Source organism: Peromyscus californicus, unplaced genomic scaffold (assembly GCF_007827085.1).
Source record: "Peromyscus californicus insignis strain IS unplaced genomic scaffold, ASM782708v3 Scaffold_7__1_contigs__length_154581171, whole genome shotgun sequence".
Lineage (NCBI taxonomy): Eukaryota > Metazoa > Chordata > Mammalia > Rodentia > Cricetidae > Peromyscus > Peromyscus californicus.
Genome location: NW_026294595.1, coordinates 43,390,564 through 43,412,055, shown reverse-complemented (window position 1 = coordinate 43,412,055; position 21,492 = coordinate 43,390,564). Strand labels below are relative to the sequence as shown.

At 40.3% G+C, this 21,492-nt stretch overlaps 1 protein-coding gene across 5 annotated transcripts in view; it reads left to right on the top strand.

Moving 5' to 3' along the window:
- Ttc21b (tetratricopeptide repeat domain 21B) overlaps positions 1-21,492 on the top strand; it is a 77,653-nt gene that overhangs the window by 43,763 nt on the left and 12,398 nt on the right. For 4 of the 5 annotated variants that reach the window (XR_008215454.1, XM_052726407.1, XM_052726408.1 and 1 more), the window contains 6 exons: positions 4,023-4,211; positions 5,477-5,587; positions 6,887-6,968; positions 13,512-13,662; positions 13,863-14,024; positions 17,004-17,199. Coding sequence is in view for 4 of the 5 variants with exons in the window: in XM_052726407.1 (XP_052582367.1) it covers positions 4,023-4,211; positions 5,477-5,587; positions 6,887-6,968; positions 13,512-13,662; positions 13,863-14,024; positions 17,004-17,199 (891 nt within the window). In the remaining variant the exon portion in view is untranslated. The remainder of the gene's footprint in view (positions 1-4,022; positions 4,212-5,476; positions 5,588-6,886; positions 6,969-13,511; positions 13,663-13,862; positions 14,025-17,003; positions 17,200-21,492) is intronic. The other variant, XM_052726406.1, reaches the window with a different exon arrangement.

Sequence of the window (21,492 nt, the reverse complement as noted above, 5' to 3'; positions counted from 1 at the left end):
TCCCACATGGTGTTTGGCTCTGGGTCTCTGAATCTGCCTCCATCAGTCATTTGATGAAGGCTTTCCAACGACAACCTGGGTAGTCAGCAATCTAATCATAGGGGATGTCCAGTTCAGACTATGCATCCACTGCTACCAGGAGTCTTAACTGGGGCCATCCTTACAGACTCGTGGAAGTTTCCCTTGCATCAGGCTACTACCCTACTCTGTAAAACCCCCCTTTCCAGTCATCTCTCTCAGCACTGTCTCCCTCTGCCCACACCCCAACCCAATCCCTCAAGTTCCCATGCCTACCCACCCACTCCAACTAGGAGATCTCTTTATTTCCCCTTCCCAGGGAGATCCATGCGTCTCCCCTTGGGTCCTCCTTGTTATCTAGCCTTATGGATTGTAGCATGGTTATCCTTCACTTTACAGTTGGTATCCACTTAAGAGTGAGTACATAGCATGTTTGTCTTTCTCAGTCTGTTTTCCCTCACTCAGGATGATTTTTTTCTAGTTCCATCCATTTGCCTGCAAATTTCCTGATGTCTTTGTTTTTAACAGCTAAGTAATACTCCATTGTATAAATGTACCACATTTTCTTTATCCATTTCTCTATAGCAACTTAACATTTTTTATAAAATGTTTTAGCTATAAGATGCAAAATTATTTTATGCAAGTATCTTATAGTTATTTATCCTTATGAAAATAGCAAAGTCTCTTCTCTCTCTGTCTCCTCTCTCTCTCTCTCTCTCTCTCTCTCTCTCTCTCTCTCTCTCTCTCTCTCTCTCTCTCACACACACACACACACACACACACACAACCCAATCTATAAATGTGTTCCTCTTGAGAGCTAAACAAATGAGACACACACCACTACCCCATTTGTCTTTCTAGAAATTTAGCAGATGCAAAGATAAAACTCAGATTACATAGACTGCATATCTGTTAGACATAGATTACATACCTTTTACCAATCTTTTAGTTCATAAAATTTATCATTCAAAGCACAGAGCTTCTGTAAAGCTGGCCACACTAAAGAGAATCAGCAGGCTGTATTTATATATGTGTGTAGTTATAAAGTGACAATAATAACAGAAAACAAGGCTACCAGTATGAGATGGAGGAAAGGGAAGTGTGGAGTGATGCCCTCATATTTTAATTTTTAACGTTTTAATAACTTAAAATAGATGTCAAAGATATAATCTCTGGTTGTTTCACAATAAAATAAAGATGCAGGAGTAACTAGTGACTGGTGGATAGGTTTTAGTTAATAAAAGAGAGCTAAAATGGTAATAATATTTACTGAGTGTGTTAAAATAGTAATAATATTTACTGAGTGTGTCCACATACCCAGCTCTGGACTGACACCGTAGTTAACATTTAGGCCACTGTTTGGTATTAAGTGGATCTCACAATCACCAGCCATTCGGTTGACTTGCAGTGCTCGCCACCTGTGTATGCCTCTTTTATGAAGCGCAGCAGTGGGTGCTGTGCTGGGTGGGATGCTTGAAGGGCTGTCTAGCCGTCTGCAGGCCTGACTTCCATTGGCACCAACATCACCTAGGCATTTAAAAATACGCCTTTCTCACTCAGCTGGCCTTGTGAATAAGAAACTCTTGAGATGGCATCCACAATTCTCATTTTAAAGCTCCCCTCTGGTGATTCTGATACTCAAGTTTTCAAATTATGTCTTTAGAGCGAGTCTTTTACAGGTACAGAGTAGAAGCTTCTTGACTACTACATGCTACCTAAATTATAAACCAAAGCAGTATTTCATTATTGGGTACTGGTCCTAGGAATCATAGCCACCATCAAAGACTTAGAACCTATGTTTGTCTGGAAAAGTTGCAATGGTTTAACTGTGTCTCTTAGAAAGTGTGTGTTTGAAATTTAATTCTCAATTAAACAGAGTTGGAATTCTACCTATGAGGTGTGTTTAAAATGTTCACCCTCGTGAATGGATCCATGTTTACTAGGAAGGGACTTAAAGCTTCATATCAGCCTCCTCCTCTCTGACCTCTCCCCTTTGGCCGTAAGACGGCAGAGAAAGAAGCCCTTGCTTGGTGCTGCACCTTGGTATTGGACATCTCGGCCTCTGCTACCGAGAGAAATTCCTTTAAAAAATAAAAAAGAGGGCAATGTTAATAATCAGATAGATAAGCGAGTATAAACTGAGGCTGTCTCCAAGGTTCAAAGCATTTCAGTTCGTACCTATAGTTCACTTTTCTTTTACTCTAGCCCCATGTTGGAACACCAAAATGTAGTTGTTCTTACTCTTCTCCTTTGGGGGGCCTGCCACCCAACTCCCAAATAAATCACACACAGAGACTTATTCTTTCTTATGAATGCCCAGCCTTAGCTTGGTTTGTTTCTTGTCAGCTTTACTTAACTTTAAATTATCACATCTACCTTTTGCCTCTGGGATTTTTCCTTTTCTTAATACTGTAATCTTACGTTCACTCTTACTCCATGCGTGGCTGGGTGGCTGGGTGGCTGGCTCCTAACGTCCTCCACCCTCTCTCGTGCCTTGATCTCTCTTCTTACTCCCAGATTTCTCCTGTTTATTCTCTCTGCCTGCCAGCCCTGCTATCCTTTCTCCTGTCTCACTCTTGGCTGTTCCACTCTTTATTAGACGATCAGGTGTTTTAAACAAGCAAAGTAACCCAGCTTCACAGATTTAAACAAATACAACATAAAAGAATGTGACATCATGAAACAAATGTTCCACAGCATAAACAAATGTAGCACATCTTAAAATAATATTCTAAAACACATACCTTGATGGGTAAAGGAAGCTATTCTTGGGAAGTTGCCTCGGTTGCAAATAGTTTGTTTCATTTTTTCTTTCTTACTGTGTGCAAAACAGGATAGAGCCAGAGAGATGGAACATGTTTCAGGACAGTATCAGAAACATACATGCATGCATAAATACATATTTATGTAATCAAATATGAATTGCATCAAAGAGACTTAATCTTTGCTGTATACTATGTACATTCATGTTTTATCATCCTTTCATTTCCAAAAGACTATTATAACCCTCTAAACTGATGATTCAGAAAATTTTGAAATGTTGTAAATCATACTTATCAAATATAAATTGTCAACCAACATTTTAGCAGGAGTCCTTGAAACAGTGCCCTGTGTACAGCCTCATGTGTGGTGTATAGCAGGCACTCACTTTTTACTAAATATGTCACAGTGAATGATTGTCAATAAATCATGGTTCGATTTTACTTGTTAAGCACTAAAGCATAGCATTCTCTCCCGCTTATTAATGTTCTACAAACCAGAAGTATGGATAAAAAGACATCTTTCCAATCTAACAATCTACTTACTATTCTTATGCAGGTGAGGACCCCTTGTTCTAGGGTGTCTGTGCTCAGCATAGGTCCATGTTTATATAAACTGACAGGTGATTGCACATCAGTACATTAGGTTGACTCAAGGGCGTTTTATTGCTACCATTTCTTTCTTAGCTATTCTATCTTATAACACAGATATTTCTTTACAGTGGGTAATTAGTTGTTGTGTTTTGTTTCTATCCCTTCTAAATAAATCCTTGATACCTTCCCAAGAGTGGAAAAGCTACTACGTTCAATAGCCTGGTTGGGTTTTGATATTTTTTTTTAGAAAAATATTTGATTAATTCATAAGCTATCAACATGTTACTTATAATCTATCAACATTTAATTTTATTATTGCATTTCATTAATGTGGTAAACATTTAGCATTTATAATTATTTACTAATAGCATCTAGTGATCTTCCTATATTTTTTTCTGTGTTCATCCCTGTAACATAGAAAAAGACTCCATATTGCAGTACTTTGGTTGGACAGATAATGCCTGCTGGCTAGTTTGTAAGCAGCTGTATGTTTGAGGTCATAATAAGGCTCTTTTGGGGGTGGTTATGTCACAGACCATCAGTGCTCATATAAATCTTACTATAAAATTATACTGTTATATGACCTGTTGAAAATTGCTTCTTTTCCTTTCCTGATTCTTTCTCATTTTTCAATGCTTAACTGTTTTCTAGGCTCGAGAACTGCAGGCTCGGATATTGAAGCGAGTTCAGATGGAGCAGCCAGATGCAGTTCCCTCACAGAAGCACTTTGCAGCTGAAATTTGTGCAGAGATTGCGAAACACTCTGCTGCTCAGCGAGACTATGAAAAAGCCATTACATTTTATAGAGAGGCCCTGGTACATTGTGAAACAGATAGTAAGGTCAGTACTACAAAATTGTAAGTTCTTTTTATTCCAGGTACCATCTAATTTGCTCAGATGTAGAAGCCTTATACGATTATTAATAAAAAATATTTGACAATAAATGTATCAAAAAAACAGGTTTTTTAAAAAAAAAATACTGTTTCTAGAAAACTTTCAGAATGCATATGGGGCTGGGAGTGGAGCTACACAGTAGATTGCTTGCCTAGCATGTGCAAAGCTCTGGGTTCAGTCCCCAGTAATGCAAAATCAAACAAAATACCTGATGATGCCTTACATTGGAGGGACTACAGAGTTTGCACAATCAGTGAAGTGCTTGCCACACACGAACAAGGACTTAAATTGATCCCTTGCAACCGCCAAGAAGCTGTGTAAAAAGGCTGGGCACAGCAGCACACCCCTCAATCTAACTAGCACTGGCAAGTCAGAGCAGGAGGATCATGGGACTGCTGGACAGTCAGCCCCTCTGAACTGGTGAGCTCCAGGTTCAGTGAAAGACCATCTCAAAATGCGCAACACAATGTGACAGGGTAGTACACCTGATGTTGAACTCAGGCCCCCTACGCGTGTGCACCCACATGTGCACACATGTGCTCTCACGAACATACAAAAATTATAGTGGAATAACTAATGTAAACCAAACTGCAATTTCTTTATTTTAAACATTCATCTGTGTTTTTATAATCAGTTTAAAGCTATTTTTAGTCACCGATATCTCAATCTAGGTAGTTTGGTTCAGTTAGGTAAGCCATGCTGTGCACTTTAGCATCTGTGTTTTGATGGTTCCCTGGTGCTAGGACTCTGAAAGTGACTGCAGTAACTCAGTGTGGTGGCTGCTGGAATAGTCTTTGGTAAGATATACCCAAGCAGTTCCCCTTTCCGTTGGGGACTGAAAGAGTAGAAATAGTAGTTCTAGCTTAAAAGCATTCTTAGCGACTGTCTACCAGTTGAACCTTCTTCACTTTAAAATGAGAAAGCAGGTTTAAAGAGGATGCCTTGGTCTTTTCAGAGAAGTTTGTACAGTAATACAGTGTCCAGCCTTAAATCAGCAATCCCTTTTATCTCTGTTTTTCAAGTGAGTTATCACCTGCTTTTCAGTCTTTTCCTGAAAGACACTAGAGATGAATGTGCCTATCATTTATCTTCTCCACTGTGCATGACATTTTTATTGTGATAACTTTAAAACGAGTCATTTAATCTTATCCAAACAGTTCATTCATTTTATTTTGAAACCAATGTCTGAGTATCTTGCTTTTGCTGCCTAGATAATGTTGGAACTGGCCCAGTTATACTTGGCCCAAGAAGACCTTGATGCCTCCCTGAGGCACTGCGCACTGCTTCTCCAGAGGGACCAGGATAATGAACCGGCCACCATGGTCAGTCTGGACTTCTCTGCTGCTCAGGCACTTGAGTTTTAGTTCTGTTAGGACTGTCAAAATTTGACCCATAGAACTGCTATTAAATGGTGGGGTGCTGTTAATTTTTGCTTATGGAAGAATAACGTATGTCTAACATGGGCACGTTTACCAACCAGTACCAAAGATCATTAGCCATACCATTACAGGAGTGACAATAAATGCAGATTATGTTTTGCTTTCCCTTTGGAGCTAGTTAACTAGTTTTCTTTATGCCTGAGGGGCATGTTGGACAGGTGTAGTTCTGTGGTCTTCCATCACAAGATTTGTTAAACCCAGGCTTTGACATTCTGAGCTAATGTAAGGTTTCAAGAGAACTTCTGGAGTCACAGAAGAGAAGAAAAAAAAAAGGCCCCACCACGCTGCATCACTAGCTTGTTTACACAGTCTCTTTTCTACCTGGTTGAAGCTTTCTTTAGCCTTTCAGTACCTTGTGTGGATGACATTGTATGAGGCTTATTCAAGATTACCATTACAGCTAAGTCAAATAGAACTCAACTTGCTTAAAACACACGAAAAATCTCAGCAGCGCTTGCCTGCTAAGATTTGAAATATATGTCACTTAAGGTTTCTTTAATCTTTTTTTTTTTTTTGGTTTTTCGAGACAGGGTTTCTCTGTGTAGCTTTGCGCCTTTCCTGGGACTCACTTGGTAGCCCAGGCTGGCCTCGAACTCACAGAGATCCGCCTGACTCTGCCTCCTGAGTGCTGGGATTAAAGGCGTGCGCCACCACCGCCCGGCTCCTTTAATCTTTTTATTGTCACTTTACTACAGTGAGGCATGTTTCTACAGTAGCACAGTGGAATGTTGAATAACTTTTGAATTGGTGTTATAGATATATGGTTATAGTTTTTATTTCTATTGTAAGGGTAATAGGGGATGTGCACTTCAGTCCAGTGCCCTCAGAGATCAGAGGCATTGGGTCACCCTGGAGCTGGAGTTAAAGTAGTTGTAGGCTGCCCATGGTAGGTGCTGGGAATTGAACTTGGGTCCTCTGGGAGAGTAATACATGCTCTTAAACACTGAGCTATCTCTCCATCCCTTCAAATTTGTTTTTATGCCACCACTTGAAACATTTTATTTTTTGCTAAAAATAAAAATTTGTGAACAGAGCAATCTGGTTTACATGCTTGATTAATTTTTTGCAAATTGTTGTCCCTCCTATTTTTCATAAATATTTTTATAGTGCTAAATCTTCTTTAAAAGAATACGCTTTATAAAAATATGTGGTACTGTTTTTAGAACCACCTTATCTTTACAGTTGATGGCTGACCTCATGTTCAGAAAACAGGACTATGAACAAGCAGTGTTTCATTTGCAGCAGCTTTTAGAACGGAAACCAGGTAAATACACAAAGACTATTTTTGCTCAAATGTAATCATCTCCCTGTCTCTTTAGGTTTTGTTTGTTTTGCCTTTTTAGCCTATCACCTGTTGGGGAGGAGCAATTGATTGAATCTGACTCTGCTAATTCCACACTTGGGTCTAGGTAGCTCAAATGGCCGTCAGGAAAATGCCCCACTGTCTGTGGGTCTCTGTAAATTGTGAGCATAGCCTAGCTGGGCCGCCTTGCAGTATCCCGTGTTACTTTAATGATTTCACTATTCCAACTGCTTTTCCAATTTTCTTCTGTCTCCTCAAACTTCTAGCATTCCTATCACCTTCCTTCCCCACACCTAAGATCATGCCACTTCTAGAATGAGAAATTACAAGGAATTGGAAGAGAAGTCCATTCCCAGTCACCAGCGTGGCAGTGACAGTGCTCAGCCATAAGTTACTTCCTATTCTCCCTGCTCACTTTGCCCAAACCTACCTTTATGTCCCATAGGCCTCCGCCATGGCTTTCCTACCCTTTCTACTTCCCATTCCACGTGTTGTTTTCAGTCTACCTCAAGCTGTTCCCATTTCCTGTGCTAGGAAGGAATTATCTAATCTTATTTCTTTCAAGCACAGACTCTGCTTCCTCATGAGTAGGGTTAAGCTATTCTTGGCCATATTGCCCTCACACATTAGAGTTTCTTTTGCAAGTTTTAGAGAAGCCATCTTGTGGCACATGGCTTTTCTCTTACCTAGGTTTCTGTTCTTCAACAGCAGCATTTGTTGCAAACCCTTGATAGTTATTGAGTTGGTAGACTGGCTGCTTTGGAGCATGTCTCTTCTTCTTTTTGACAAGTGTATAGTAATTGTACAAAGTAAGAGGTTTCCTGTGACATGTTCCTATAGGGATACGGGTGAATCCATCATGTTCATTTCCATTAACCCCTTCTGTCCCTCTCCTCATTACTCTCATCCCCTTCCTCTCTCAAACAGCTCCACTCTTACTTGTGAAGTTTTTTTTTTAATGTGTTTCTGTGCTTGTGTGGGTGTGTGAGAAAGATGAGGGGAGGCATGTGTGGACAACAGAGGACAACTTTGAGCATCAGTCTTACTTAGTAAGCTGCCCATCTCTTTAGAGACAAAGTGTCTTGTTGGACTGGAGCTCATGAATCAGGCTGGACTGACAAGCCAGTGAGGCTTAGGGATCCCCCTGTCTCAGTCTCCCTAGCACTGGGACTATAGGCCCATACCATCACCTTGTATTTTTACATGTATTTTAAAGGTCTGATATATCTCCCCATCCCCTACTTTTGTGGGTTTTTTTTTTAATCTATTTCTTCATAATTTCAGTGTAAGGACATTGTACTCCAGCAATACTGAAAGACATGGACCCATATGCTAGGAGCTTTGTGTAGATTGTTCCTCTTCTGTCTATAATATATTCTTTCTTCTTTCTCACTACGTAGTCTAAAGTATATTACTCTTGAGAGTGCACTAGGCAATGCCTTATGCATTAAGTACCTTACTTCCTACTTTGCCTAGGACTACAAGGGCTCTAGATCCAGAACTTTCCATGCTAAACACAAAGTCAAAGTGGGATGAACTGATCACCCTAATCCACATCACACTGTCAATAAATAACTCCTTGTTAATTAAGAGTATTTGCAAGCCAGGCACACACCTTTAATCCCATCACTCGGGATTAAAGACAGGCAGATCTCTGTGAGTTTGAGGCCAGCCTGGTCTACAAAGTGAGTTCCAGGGAGCCAAGGCTATGACTCAGAGAAACCCTGACTCAAAAAAACAAATAAACAAATAAACAAAAACAAGAAACAAAAAGAGAGTATTTGCTAATATATATGAATATTATATATAATATATAATATATATATATGTCTTCTCTGTTAGACTGTATACTTTTCAAGGTCAGCAATAATGTGCTCATCTTAAATCCCTGACAGATGCAAGCCAGTCACATAGTACAGAGTCAGTGACTATTGATTGAATGAGTCTGAATGACAAGATGGGAGTAGACAGGGGACAGAATTCTCTTCTGGCTGTTCATATTTTCCTAGACAGGTAACACTGAGGTTTTTAGGTGAAAATAGGGAATGTTGAAAGGGTGTTGGATGCTTGAGAAAATTTGCAAAGTAGTTTGAGTGAGTGAATTCATTAGAGGAAGCACTGATTGCATCATTCATTCAGTAATCAGTGAATGGATTGATGTCAGTACTTAAACTTACTAAATTTTAATTAAAATTTTTGTTTATATGACCTTTTTTTTTTATACTGTATGCTGTATTGTAACGGGTCTTTCTTTGGACTTTCAGCTCCCGAATAATGACACAGAGACCTGTTATTAATTACGAAAGCTTGGCCTTAGCTTAGGCTTGTTCCCACTAGCTCTTAAAACTTAAACTTAAATTTAAATTAAAATTATATTAATCTGCTACATGGCTCATTACCTCTCCTCAGTACTGTACATCTGACTTCCTCTGCATCGAGCTGATGAATCTCCTATGCCTATGATTCCTTCCCAGAGTTTCTATCTCTCCTTGGAAGTCCTGCCTGTCCTCTCCTGCCTACCTATTGGCTGTTCAGCTCTTTTATTAAACCAATCAGAAGAAGCCTTAGGCAGGTGAGATAAAACAGAGACACATCTTCACACAGTGTACAAAAAGATTATCCCAACACTTTATTCCTGGTAGGACTTTACCTATTTATCTATAAATTTGTATAATTTCTTCTAATGCATACACATGTACAGTGATTTTATGTATGCATTGTTGATCATCACCAATAGTATAACTTAGAGTGTGCCTGTGTTTAGCTTGTTTTAGAAATGTACTATCCAAGAGCTGAAGGAATGGTGTAGTTGTTAAGAGCATTTGGTTCCCAGAACCTATGTCATTTAGCCAATCCCCTGTAACTCCACTTCCAGGGAATCTGATGCCTCTGGCCTAGAAGACACTTACCTCATGTGTGTACTTATGCACACACAGACACACACATGCACACACAGACACACACACACAGAGTTAAAAATAAAATACTTTTAAAAAGAAGGATACTGTCCAATTTTATTTCTAACTGAAAATACCTTTTACAGTTGTAACTCTGCTATCATCATATTGTATTTTGTCTCAAATTTTCCCAATATCTTGACTTTTCTCCTTTTCCATTTTAAGTAGTCAACAAGTACCCCAGTTCCATCTGCCTGGTTGCTGAGTAACACGGTCAGTCTGTTGTCCCAGTAACGCGGTCAGTCCGTTGTCCCAGTAACGCGCTCAGTCTGTTGTCTCGGTAACGCGGTCAGTCTGTTGTCAGTCTGTTGTCTCAGTAACACGGTCAGTCCGTTGTCCCAGTAACGCGCTCAGTCTGTTGTCCCAGTAACGCGGTCAGTCTGTTGTCCCAGTAACTCAGTCTGTTGTCCCAGTAACACGGTCAGTCCGTTGTCCCGGTAACGCGCTCAGTCCGTTGTCCCAGTAACGCGGTCAGTCTGTTGTCTCGGTAACGCGGTCAGTCTGTTGTCTCGGTAACGCGGTCAGTCTGTTGTCCCAGTAACTCAGTCTGTTGTCTCAGTAACGCGGTCAGTCTGTTGTCCCAGTAACGCGGTCTATTGTCTCAGTAACGCGGTCAGTCTGTTGTCCCAGTAACTCAGTCCGTTGTCCCAGTAACACGGTCAGTCTATTGTCCCAGTAACACGGTCAGTCTATTGTCCCAGTAACACGGTCAGTCTGTTGTCTCAGTAACACGGTCAGTCTGTTGTCAGTCCGTTGTCCCAGTAACAGGGTCAGTCTGTTGTCTCAGTAACGCGGTCAGTCTGTTGTCCCAGTAACGCGCTCAGTCTGTTGTCTCAGTAACACAGTCAGTCTGTTGTCAGTCCGTTGTCCCAGTAACACAGTCAGTCTGTTGTCCCAGTAACGCGGTCAGTCTGTTGTCTCAGTAACGCGGTCAGTCTGTTGTCAGTCCGTTGTCTCGGTAACGCGGTCAGTCTGTTGTCCCAGTAACGCGGTCAGTCTGTTGTCTCGGTAACGCGGTCAGTCCGTTGTCCCAGTAACGCGCTCAGTCTGTTGTCCTCTCCTGACCCACCGCTGTAGTGATACCCTTGTCACCTCGCCCGTTCTTCCAGCCCTGGCTTCTTGCGGCTGCTGGCTTTCATGTCATCAGATCAGTACTCCAACCCATAATACCCCTTTGTTCAGAGTAGGTTCATGCTGCAGAGAAAAGCCTAAAATTATAGCCCAATTTTAATAATATCGTGGCCTGTGTTAGCCCTCTGCTTCTGTTTTCATTCCTCTTCCTGCTCTTCAGCCACATCAAGGTTGCCATCCTCCCCGGGCTGAACTCCGCTCTGTGTGTGCAGTGCCATCAGCTACTGGGAATGCCTTTGTCAGCCTGGCAATGGCTGGCGCCCATCCTTGAGGCTCTTCAAAGGTCAGCTCTTTGAGGAAAGCACACCTGACCTCTCTGGTGCTATGTATTTCCACAGCACTACACTCCTGCATGCCCCATCTCGCTTTCATTATTTTGATATCTTTGCACTGTCCGTCAATAAAAAAAATATACCAGCTACTGTTTTTACCTTGTGATACATTGCCATTTTTTTAAATGAAAACACTCATTCTCTCAAATGTCAAGGCTAACAAAAAGATAACACAATGTAGTTTAGTCTTTCTGTGGTCATTATTTCTTAAGCTAATGATATAGTACTAGAAGGAGGGAATATTTCAAGAAACTGGCTTCCCAGTGTTAAATGTAGATATTTGCAAAATATGTCTCCACATATTAGCAATGTTTGGCCAGATGTTTTAACTTTTAGTCCTTGCTTAGTTGAGTTCTACTTTTAGACTCTTTGGCTTTATGATGGATTGTGCATCCTGTTGTACAAAGACTTGTAAATGTAGCTAATCATTCTGGGACTTAGAAAACTCTTTCATACCTTCACTTAGCAAGTCCGGGTGGCTAACAGGATATCCTGCAGCATTTGTCCATGGGTCTGGCTCATTTCACCTAGCATAGTCTTCAGCGATCATCCCTGGTGCTATGTTAAGAGTTTCTTTCATTTTCAAGAAGCTAGTGTTTTAGATATGCTTGTCTCACACTTATCTGTCATCTTTTTTTTTTTTTTTTTTTTTGGTTTTTCGAGACAGGGTTTCTCTGTGTAGCTTTGCGCCTTTCCTGGAACTCGCTTTTGGAGACCAGGCTGGCCTCGAACTCACAGAGATCCGCCTGGCTCTGCCTCCCGAGTGCTGGGATTAAAGGCGTGCGCCACCACCGCCCGGCTTATCTGTCATCTTTAATGGACATTCGGATAGTTCCCCCTTCCTAATTATTTCAAGTATCACTGCTGTGAATATGCACACAAATGTCTGGTTGAGGCTTTATTCAGTACTCCAGGCATTGTCTCCTTTTTTTGTCTCCTAAAAAAATTAGGGTTTTAATATAATAACGTCTCTTTAGTTTTAAAAATTAGAGTCAAAGATAATTTGTTTTAAAAATTGGGGCTATGTTCATACGCTCATGTAGATAACTTTAGCTCTGTGAATTCACCCTAAGAAAGTTCTCGCAGTAGTGTGTTTAAGAGTTTTAACAAATTCCCTATGAGTTCTAGGATAATTGAAACACAGGAGACCTACCACCTAAAAACAGACTCCCGGAGAAATTAACTACTAATGTAATGGACTGTCAGGCAGCTGTTAAAATCATAGCATTGAGGGCCACTTAATGACAGTTGGGAAGTATTTATTGTCTAATGTTGAATCAAAATCCTAAGTGTCAGCCAAGTTTTATTTACAAGTAGTTGACTATTAGTCATACATATATGACTTACCTCATCTCTGTGTCGTGAAATTGAGTCATTTTTTTTCCTCTTTACACACAATTTTGTACATTTTTTCTTCTTTTGGTGTTCATGAATCTTGGTCAAAATCTTCCTCAAATCCTAGTACAATACTAATGGGAGAAAGCTAGAAGGAACTTAAGAGAAAGTTACACTGGAAACCAGAGAACTGAATTAACTATTTCGTCTAGAAAAAGGTGAAATCAGATTAAAATCCTGCAACTAATATGGTAACGCTGTGGTATGGTCCACTGAGCCTAGTCTTCAACATTTCATATGTAGAATAAATTCTGGAATAAAACTTGTGATCACCTACCTCAATCACTATCCTGAACTTCCATTACCCACCTTCCATCTGCAAGTAGGAAGAGAGTCTCAGAAGCAGTTGTCAATCTATCTTTCTGAATTTTAGGGTTTAGATGACCCAGAATTTAAGGTTGTTTCTAGAAGCTTTGACTCCAGAAACATTGAAAAGTAGCATAAAATCAACCTTTTTCTAGACATGCCTACATTATGCCTTCTTCTACAGTAGCCGACCCAGTGAAACAGGTATCATTTGATACATGACCAAGGCTATACATCTCATTAGGAAATTCTAGCACATAAAACATTTGATTATTACATTGTGTTTCATTTGAAGTAAATTGTACATTAATAAAGTAGAAGTATAAACATCAGAACAAATATCTTAACATGTTATCTACATCTGAAGTATTGCTTGTTTCTAGATAATTTTATGACTTTGTCTCGTTTGATTGATCTCCTGAGAAGATGTGGGAAACTTGAGGATGTTCCGAGATTTTTTTCAATGGCTGAGAAACATAACTCCAGAACAAAATTGGAGCCAGGATTTCAGTACTGTAAAGGATTACATTTTTGGTAAATCTATTGGCAGATAAATCCTACTTTATAATGATTTTTCTCCCTTTATTGTACAGAAAATAGAAAAGGCTTTTCTTCATGTTTAAAAATAAATCTGCAATTTGAAATGTTTTAATAGATTTATTTATGAAGCATATTATGATCTGGTATAAAATTTGTAATCAGTGATTGAAATGTTTTTTCAATCATTCAATAAGGTATACTGGAGAACCAAATGATGCCCTTCGACATTTTAATAAAGCTCGAAAAGATAGTGATTGGGGCCAAAATGCACTTTATAATATGATAGAAATCTGCTTGAATCCGGATAATGAAACTATTGGAGGTGAAGTGTTTGAAAACCTTGATGGAGACCTGGGGTGAGTAGCAATTGACACATTTCCTTTGGTACAGTTTTCAAAGCATTTGTTGGGGATAATGAGCAGAAAAGCCAAAGAAAATCACCTTTGAGCATGATGCTGAGGAAAAGGCAGATTGAATATGTATATTATACATGTATTGACTAAAAGAATGATTCTCCAACTCAATGTGTAGTTTGAATGAGTGTACCTCCCATAAGCTCATGTATTTCAATATTTAGTCCCCAATGGGTAGAACTTTTTGGGAAGGATTAAGAGATGTAGCCTTATTGGAGGAGGTGTGTCATTGAGGGTGGGCTTTGAGGTCTCAAAAGACTTGGGAGATTCCCAGTGCTCTCTCTGCCTTCTGTTTGTGAGTCAAGATGTGAGCTTTCAGCTTTCCTTTGCTGTGCTATCATGGACTCTTAACAACACTCTGATTTAGTCAAATTAGACAATTTATTTTATAAGTTGCTCTGGTCATGGTGTTTTATCACAATAATAAAAAGGTAAAACAATTAGGCATGAAATACCTTCCATTTCCTAAATCATAATAGATGGATTACAAAGGCATTCCCCTAATTACTCTGTCAAAAATAAAATAAATTACAGAATTTGACAACCATAATAAACATAGTCCACATAATAATAGTACTGACTGGCATTGGGGAGATGTCTTAGTGTTAAAGTGTTTGCTGTACGAGTATGAGGACCTGAGTTCAAATCTCCAGACCCCACATAAATGCTCAGTGGGTTTGGTGGCTGGCCTGTATTTCAGTCACTCGCTAGTCAGAGGCAGAGGATCTACAGAGGAAGCTGGCTGACTAGATTGGCTGTATAGGCAAACTCTGGGCTCTGTTGAGACACCCTACCTTTAATAAATATAGTAGAGAGTGATTGAAGAACATTCCTGATGTCAACCTCAGGCTTCCACGTGAACAACATGCAACATGAACACATACACACATGCACACCATACACACACTGCAAAATCAAAACAAAGCAGATCATACTTCCTACGTAACACATGGTAGCTTTATGCCAGCCCTGTGCTCTGTTCTTTCTATGCATTATCTCACTGGTATCCTGCAGCAGCATTGTGAAACAAGCTCAGAATCCCTTATCTGAGGCAATGGCCAGAAAAGATAGAACAAGGCTCGGGCTGAGTGCTAGCCCACCCCCACAGCTCTGCAGTGCAGTGTTCACCCTGGATTGCTCCTGGAGCATGGTGGCATCGCCTCAAGCTGTGTCTATTGTTCCTCTCTCAGAAGGAGTGGGGATGGTTAAAGGTATAAAGGGTGTATAACAGGTCGTGGCTGCCTTTCATTGGCATGTAGTCCATTTTGACTGCAAGACCATATCTGAGGCCATTCAATTGCCCACACCACAGATGGTGACCTGAAAGGAAGCTGATGTTCAGGGCTGCCGAAGGACATAGAGTCATGCAGTGCATAGCTGTCAGGGGAAGGTGCATGGAGGAATGGAGGGGTGTTAGAGCAAGAAAGGACAAATCTCAAGATTGGGTTAGAGAGATCAGTGAACCTTAAAAGTAGAGAAATGGCCTGTTGGTTTTAGGAAAGTTAAGATAATAAATATACTGTTCTAGACCTGTGGGTACCCAAGTGCAGATCCTCAATTAAACAGCCGAAATACAAACTAGAACTTGGAAGAGGAGTTGCTAGTGCTCATACAGATTTAAGGGACACCTCGAGGGTGGTAGCTGTGTGAAGGGCCCTTTTGTAAGTTGTTATCTGTAGCCACAGGAAACAGATTTGGGGTGCTAAGGCTAGCAGTCTCAAGGTCAAAAATGGAAACCAAATCATACAGCTGTGGAAGCCAGAGGCTAGGAACTGCAGAGAAGATAGTATGAGCAGGAAATGTTCTCAGTAATACTGAAATCATTAGGGCCTGTGCCGGAGAGATGACCCAGCAGTTCAGAGCATGTATTGCCCTTCCAGAGGACCCGAGTTTGGTTCTTAGCACCCATGTGGCTTGCCTCACAACTACCTATAACTCCAACTCCATGGGGCATCTGTTGCCTCTGGCCTGTACTTATATGCACAGACACACACAGACACACACAGACACACACACACACACACACACACACTGCACACCACATATACATTAAAAGAAATAGTTCTCTAAAACTTTAAGGTTAAGGAAAGGTGAGTGGTTTTACTGATGCAGGAGTATGTGTGTGTGTGTGTGTGTGTGTGTGTGTGTGTGTGTGTGTGTGTGTAGGGAATTTGCTAACAAGTATTTGAATTGTTACTGTGCCTAAAATTTGCTACCTTGTATCACATAAAATTTCCTTCCCAGGAGTCTGATAGGTAACAAGGTGAAGAAAAGAGAGATTTTTATATGTTTGATAGACTTAGACTCAGATGGAAATCATACCATTTGTGATCTTTGAGAAAGTGTTCTGCTTCCTGAGTCTCAATTTCCCCAAATAGATACATTCAGCATGTGTTGAATGAGCATGTACTGATTGAACGTGTGCTGAAGGAACATGTGCTGAATGAAATCATATGGCATTTGACCCTTTTCCTACCTTTTCTCCTCTCTTGTTCCTTCTGAGTATATACTACATGTGGAACACACCATTGGACAATATTATGATTCTACCTAGAACTTTTCTTTTCTTTTTTGTGGAGCTAGCGACTGACCCCAGGACCTCAGCTATACTAGCCTAGGAAGATTCTGTGTTTATTCCAATTATATATCACCTAAAATTGACATGTTTACCCTATATAGATATTGTCTAATTTTCATTCTAGAGTGATTCAGGGTTTAATGGTGTTTCACTAAGGACATATTAATTTTGGTTAAAATTCATTTATACTTCATCTATTGGTATTAGAAGAAAATGAAATGAATGGTCTTCACCAAGAATTCTTTAAATGAATGATAAAGAGGAGCCAATGCCCTGAATTCTAATATCAGTCGATTTGAAGTCATGAGTAACAGACAATTGTGATTTATTCTTTGTGTCCACAGCAGTTCAACTGAGAAGCAGGAATCTGTGCAGTTAGCTGTGAGGACGGCGGAAAAGCTGCTGAAAGAACTGAAGCCTCAGACCATCCAGGGCCGCTTGCAGCTCCGCATTCTGGAGAACTGCTGCCTGATGGCCACCAAACAGAAGTCCAGCGTGGAGCAGGCGCTGAACACCTTCACTGAAATAGCAGCCTCTGAGGTCAGTGGCTTGCCTTCTCGGCTTTGTCTAACTTTGCTTGGTAAGACAACATGCTGTTTGGATAGCTGATGATCTTCTGAACATGGCCTAATAGCACACTTAATAAAGTTTAGATACATGCTTTTGTATAATCTTACATTGTGTACCATCATTATTTTGTGTTAGTCTCTGGGGAAACATGGAATTAATTCCACAGAAAGGAAATTCTTCATGAGAGCAAAGGATAATTCTAAAGAGAAGAATTTGTGTTCTGGAGGATTTTCATGCTGTAGCTCTGGCTGAGTCTAAGTTACTAAGTGAAAATGAATGTTGCCTGGCTGGTTCACCTTCTCACTTGGGTGTACTTGGAATTTCTCCAGCTGAAGGACTAAATGGGATCAGTACTGACAAGGTGTAATTCAGTTATGCAAAAAACAGTTTTTCTTTAGCAACACTGAAATGACCTCCTGGCATATTTCTGATTGTGGTTATTTCCTCTTTCTTTTCCTGCTCCACTCAAATCTAGTCTCTGCCACTCCCTGTGTTTAGTTAGGCCTTTCTCGTCCCATGCACAATACTACTAAGGAAGGGATAGTCACAGTTAGGAATACCTATTTCTAACCACCGTCACTGATCTTTTTTCTCTTCTGCCACTGAAAACTCACAGTTATCTGTGTGCCTCTCAGAGGATATCAAAAGTTTTTCTATTTTGTTTGGCTTAGAGGTCACAGTGGTAGACAGGCTACCAAAACCCTCTTACTGTGGCCCCATTGCCCACTTTCTAGGACTCCGAGGAAGAATAAAATGTCATGGATTTGTGTAGACTTGCTTTAGATGGCAGCTTCATTTTTACTCTAAACCACCACGAGACCAAACAGCAAGTTCACCTCAGCCTCAGCACCACACAGAGCAGAGCCCTTCTGCAAATTCTAAGATGATGTTCTCAAAAGTATTGCCCCATGCCCTGCGGGATGGAATAGGGAACAAAGACAAATAAGCTGTCTTAGTTAGAGTTTCTATTGCTGTGAAAGGACACCATGACCATGGCAACTTTTAATAAGGAAAACATTTAGTTGGGGCTGGCTTATAGTTTTAAAGGTTTATTTAGTTCATTTTGGTCATGGCAGAAAACATGGCAACATGCAGGCAGACATGGTGCTGGAGAGGTAGCTGAGAGTTCTATATCTGGATTGGCAGGTAGCAGCAGGAAGAAAGAGAGACACCAGGCCTGGCTTCAGCATCTGAAACATCAAAGCCCACCCCCAAGTGACACTTCCTTCCCTATGAGCCTATGGCGGCCATTTTTATTCAGACCACCACATATGCCTCTTAGGATTGCTTCAATTTCCTTCTTTGAATGACAATGTGATATTGTTAATGTCAGGCCTGGCTCAAAACCCAGGAAAAGACATTTGTGAACATTCCCTTAAATAAAGTGCTGATGGTCATGATTATTTTAGAATGATTATCTAAGTCTATTACATAAACTAAGTTAGGTTTTCAGCTCTAGAAACATGCTGGTTTGTGTAGATTTTCTCATGAAAAAATAAATTACAAAAATGAAAATAGTCCAAAAAACTCCTATAATGTGATGTTAAATGTCTCACTCAATAAAGGAGAGCCATCCTTTGTTAACATAAGGGCATCAGTGAAGGCAAAGTAAGTAACAAGGGTTCTTTAGTTGGCTTCTGTATTATAGCTCAGATCATAATTTTGGAAGGTATAACACTCATATATTGTGTAGACTTTATAAGACCTAAAGTACAGCCTAATTTTCAGAACATGACTCTTGAGAGGCTGTTATGATTATTGTTCCCATTTTAAAGATGAGCAGTCTGACTTCAAGGTCAGCAGTATATTCACTGTGTCATCTTGCATACTTTTTATAAAGAAATATAGATTCAATCAATATGTTGTTTCTGTGATGTGTTTTTTAAAAGATAAGAAAAGAACAGGCTTCCCCGAATTGGCATTCTGTAACAGATGGATGTCAGCTACTGAAAAATGGGAAATGGAATGTTCATGCAAATCTAAAAGAATTTTTAAAGGTACAATTTACAGTTAGGTGTCACAGCCACCAACTGCTGTGAGGTGGTATCCTATCACATAGTAATGAGTTTATATTGAGTAAATCCATCATCCCTACTGTAAAGTTTAAAAGAAATAAAAGCCGGATGGCATTACAACTCTTTTGTAGTGAGACTAAGCAAGGTTTTCTGTGGAGATGAGATTGTGTGGTTTTTAGCATGCTTGTCTATGCTACCCAGGTACTGCCTACAAATCTGTTTGCTAACTGGATCAGCCAAGAGATGATGATGGGTGAACTAAAATTCAGCAACACGGTGTTTGTGTTGCATTTTTTCATTTAACTCATAGACAATATATTCAGTACAATGAATATTCATTAAGCAGTCAGTAAGTATTTGGCATAGTGGAAATCATAAGAATAAATAACGTATCCTTCTTGTTTTCAAATTTCTCATAATGTTCAGAAAAAAAAATGAGCTCAGCGTACTGGATATAATGGTTATCTGAATCAAAGAAAATGCTTTCTCTTCTCCACCGTAGTTGCCAATGAAAGTACATAGGTGGTGGGTTAAGGAGAGTCGGGAGACTCTTGTAAGAAGCTGTGATTCTAGAAAGAACTGTGATTCAAGATCTAAGGCAGTTTGCATTTTTATAGGTAGAGGTGGGGAAAGTGTCTTCTGAGTGAAGGGAAAATATGAACAAAGGCAGAGAAACATGGCGTCTCATCAAAACACTGTGTCTCAAAGGAATGTGACAGGAAGTCATGGAGGAAGAGGAGCCTGGTGCACTAGCCCAAGCTGCACTCTCCCACGTGCTTTCATGGGCCCACCTGAACCATGTGTAGAGATTATGTTGGCACTCTCTAGGCCACAGCTGAGTTTTGTCCTCTGTGGCGGCTGAGAGTAAAGGAATTGTGCTTCATAAGTTGGACCAGGGAAGTGCTAGGTCCACAGCTTCGGTCATAAGAAGGCCTGATTCAGGTCTAGTGCTGAGATTCGAACTCGGTTTTCTGTTTCAGAAAGTCTTAGTTTATGGAGATTGGGGGCATGGCTCTATTGGTAAAGTGTTTGCCAATCAAGCATGGGCTCAGATTCCCCAATACCCACATAAAGAGTCAGAAGTAGAAGTGCCCCTATACTCCTGGTGCTTGGGAGTCTGAGGCAGGCGGATCCCTGGAGTTACTGACTAGACAGCCATAGCCAAATCATTGAGCCCCATGTTCAGTTTGTGACCCTGACTCAGAAAATAAGATTTGGAAAGTGACTGAGAAAGATACCTGGCATCAGGACATGTACACACATACACACACACACACACACACACACACACACACACACACACACACACACTTCACATAGCAATGATGAAGCAGTGAAGAGCTGATCCATTCTAATCAGACTGAAGGCTATAAAATGAAAGACTTCTTTTAAATCTGTACTGCATGGACATTTTTGTTCATGTGAATGGATGCAGGACTAGTCTCTTCTTAGGTCCTTTAGGACCAGTTGACAAATACATGATAGGCCACCATTATCTGCCATCCTCTGTCCATCTAAGATGAGTAAGGTAAGGTTTCATAATTTATTAACAGTCTCTTCAAAAACTACTACATTTTGAAAATAAAATTAGAGGCTGGGTGTGTTGGCACACACCTTTAATCCCAGCTCTAGGGAGGCAGAGGCAGGTGGATCTCTGTGAGTTGGAGGCCAGCCTGGTCTACATAGTGAGTTTCAGGACAGCCAGGGCTATGGAGAGAGACCTTGTCTGAAAAAACAAAGACAAATAAACAAAAATAATAAGAAAGAAAAGAAAATTAGAGCCAAGAAAGTACTGTATCCCTTCTGTTTCCATCAGGCCCTAATACATTCCCTTTCTCTTTTCTGACTTCAACCAAGATCAACCTTGGGCATAAACAGATGATCATTTCATGATCCTTTTCGGACATTTGCTATTAGTTGCCCAAATGCAATCTTACAGACAGCCTTTGATACAGCCACAACATTGCAATTTCATATCACATCTCAGCTCTCCTAACTTTAAACTGGGCCCTCCTCCTGAAAGTATCATAATCCTTCTGCTGAGCTCAGTCAGGGATTTGCACCCTGTTGCTTATGTCCATTTTCTGGGTAGATTCTAAGGGCCCCTGTTGTATGCCAGTTCCTATTAGCCTCTCGGCTTTACAGAAAACTGACGTTTTGGGACTTTATCTAAATGAACATTGTGCTTTTCAGATGCTATCTAGAGACTGCCGGCTCTACATCTAGAAATCTACTTCAAACCATGAGT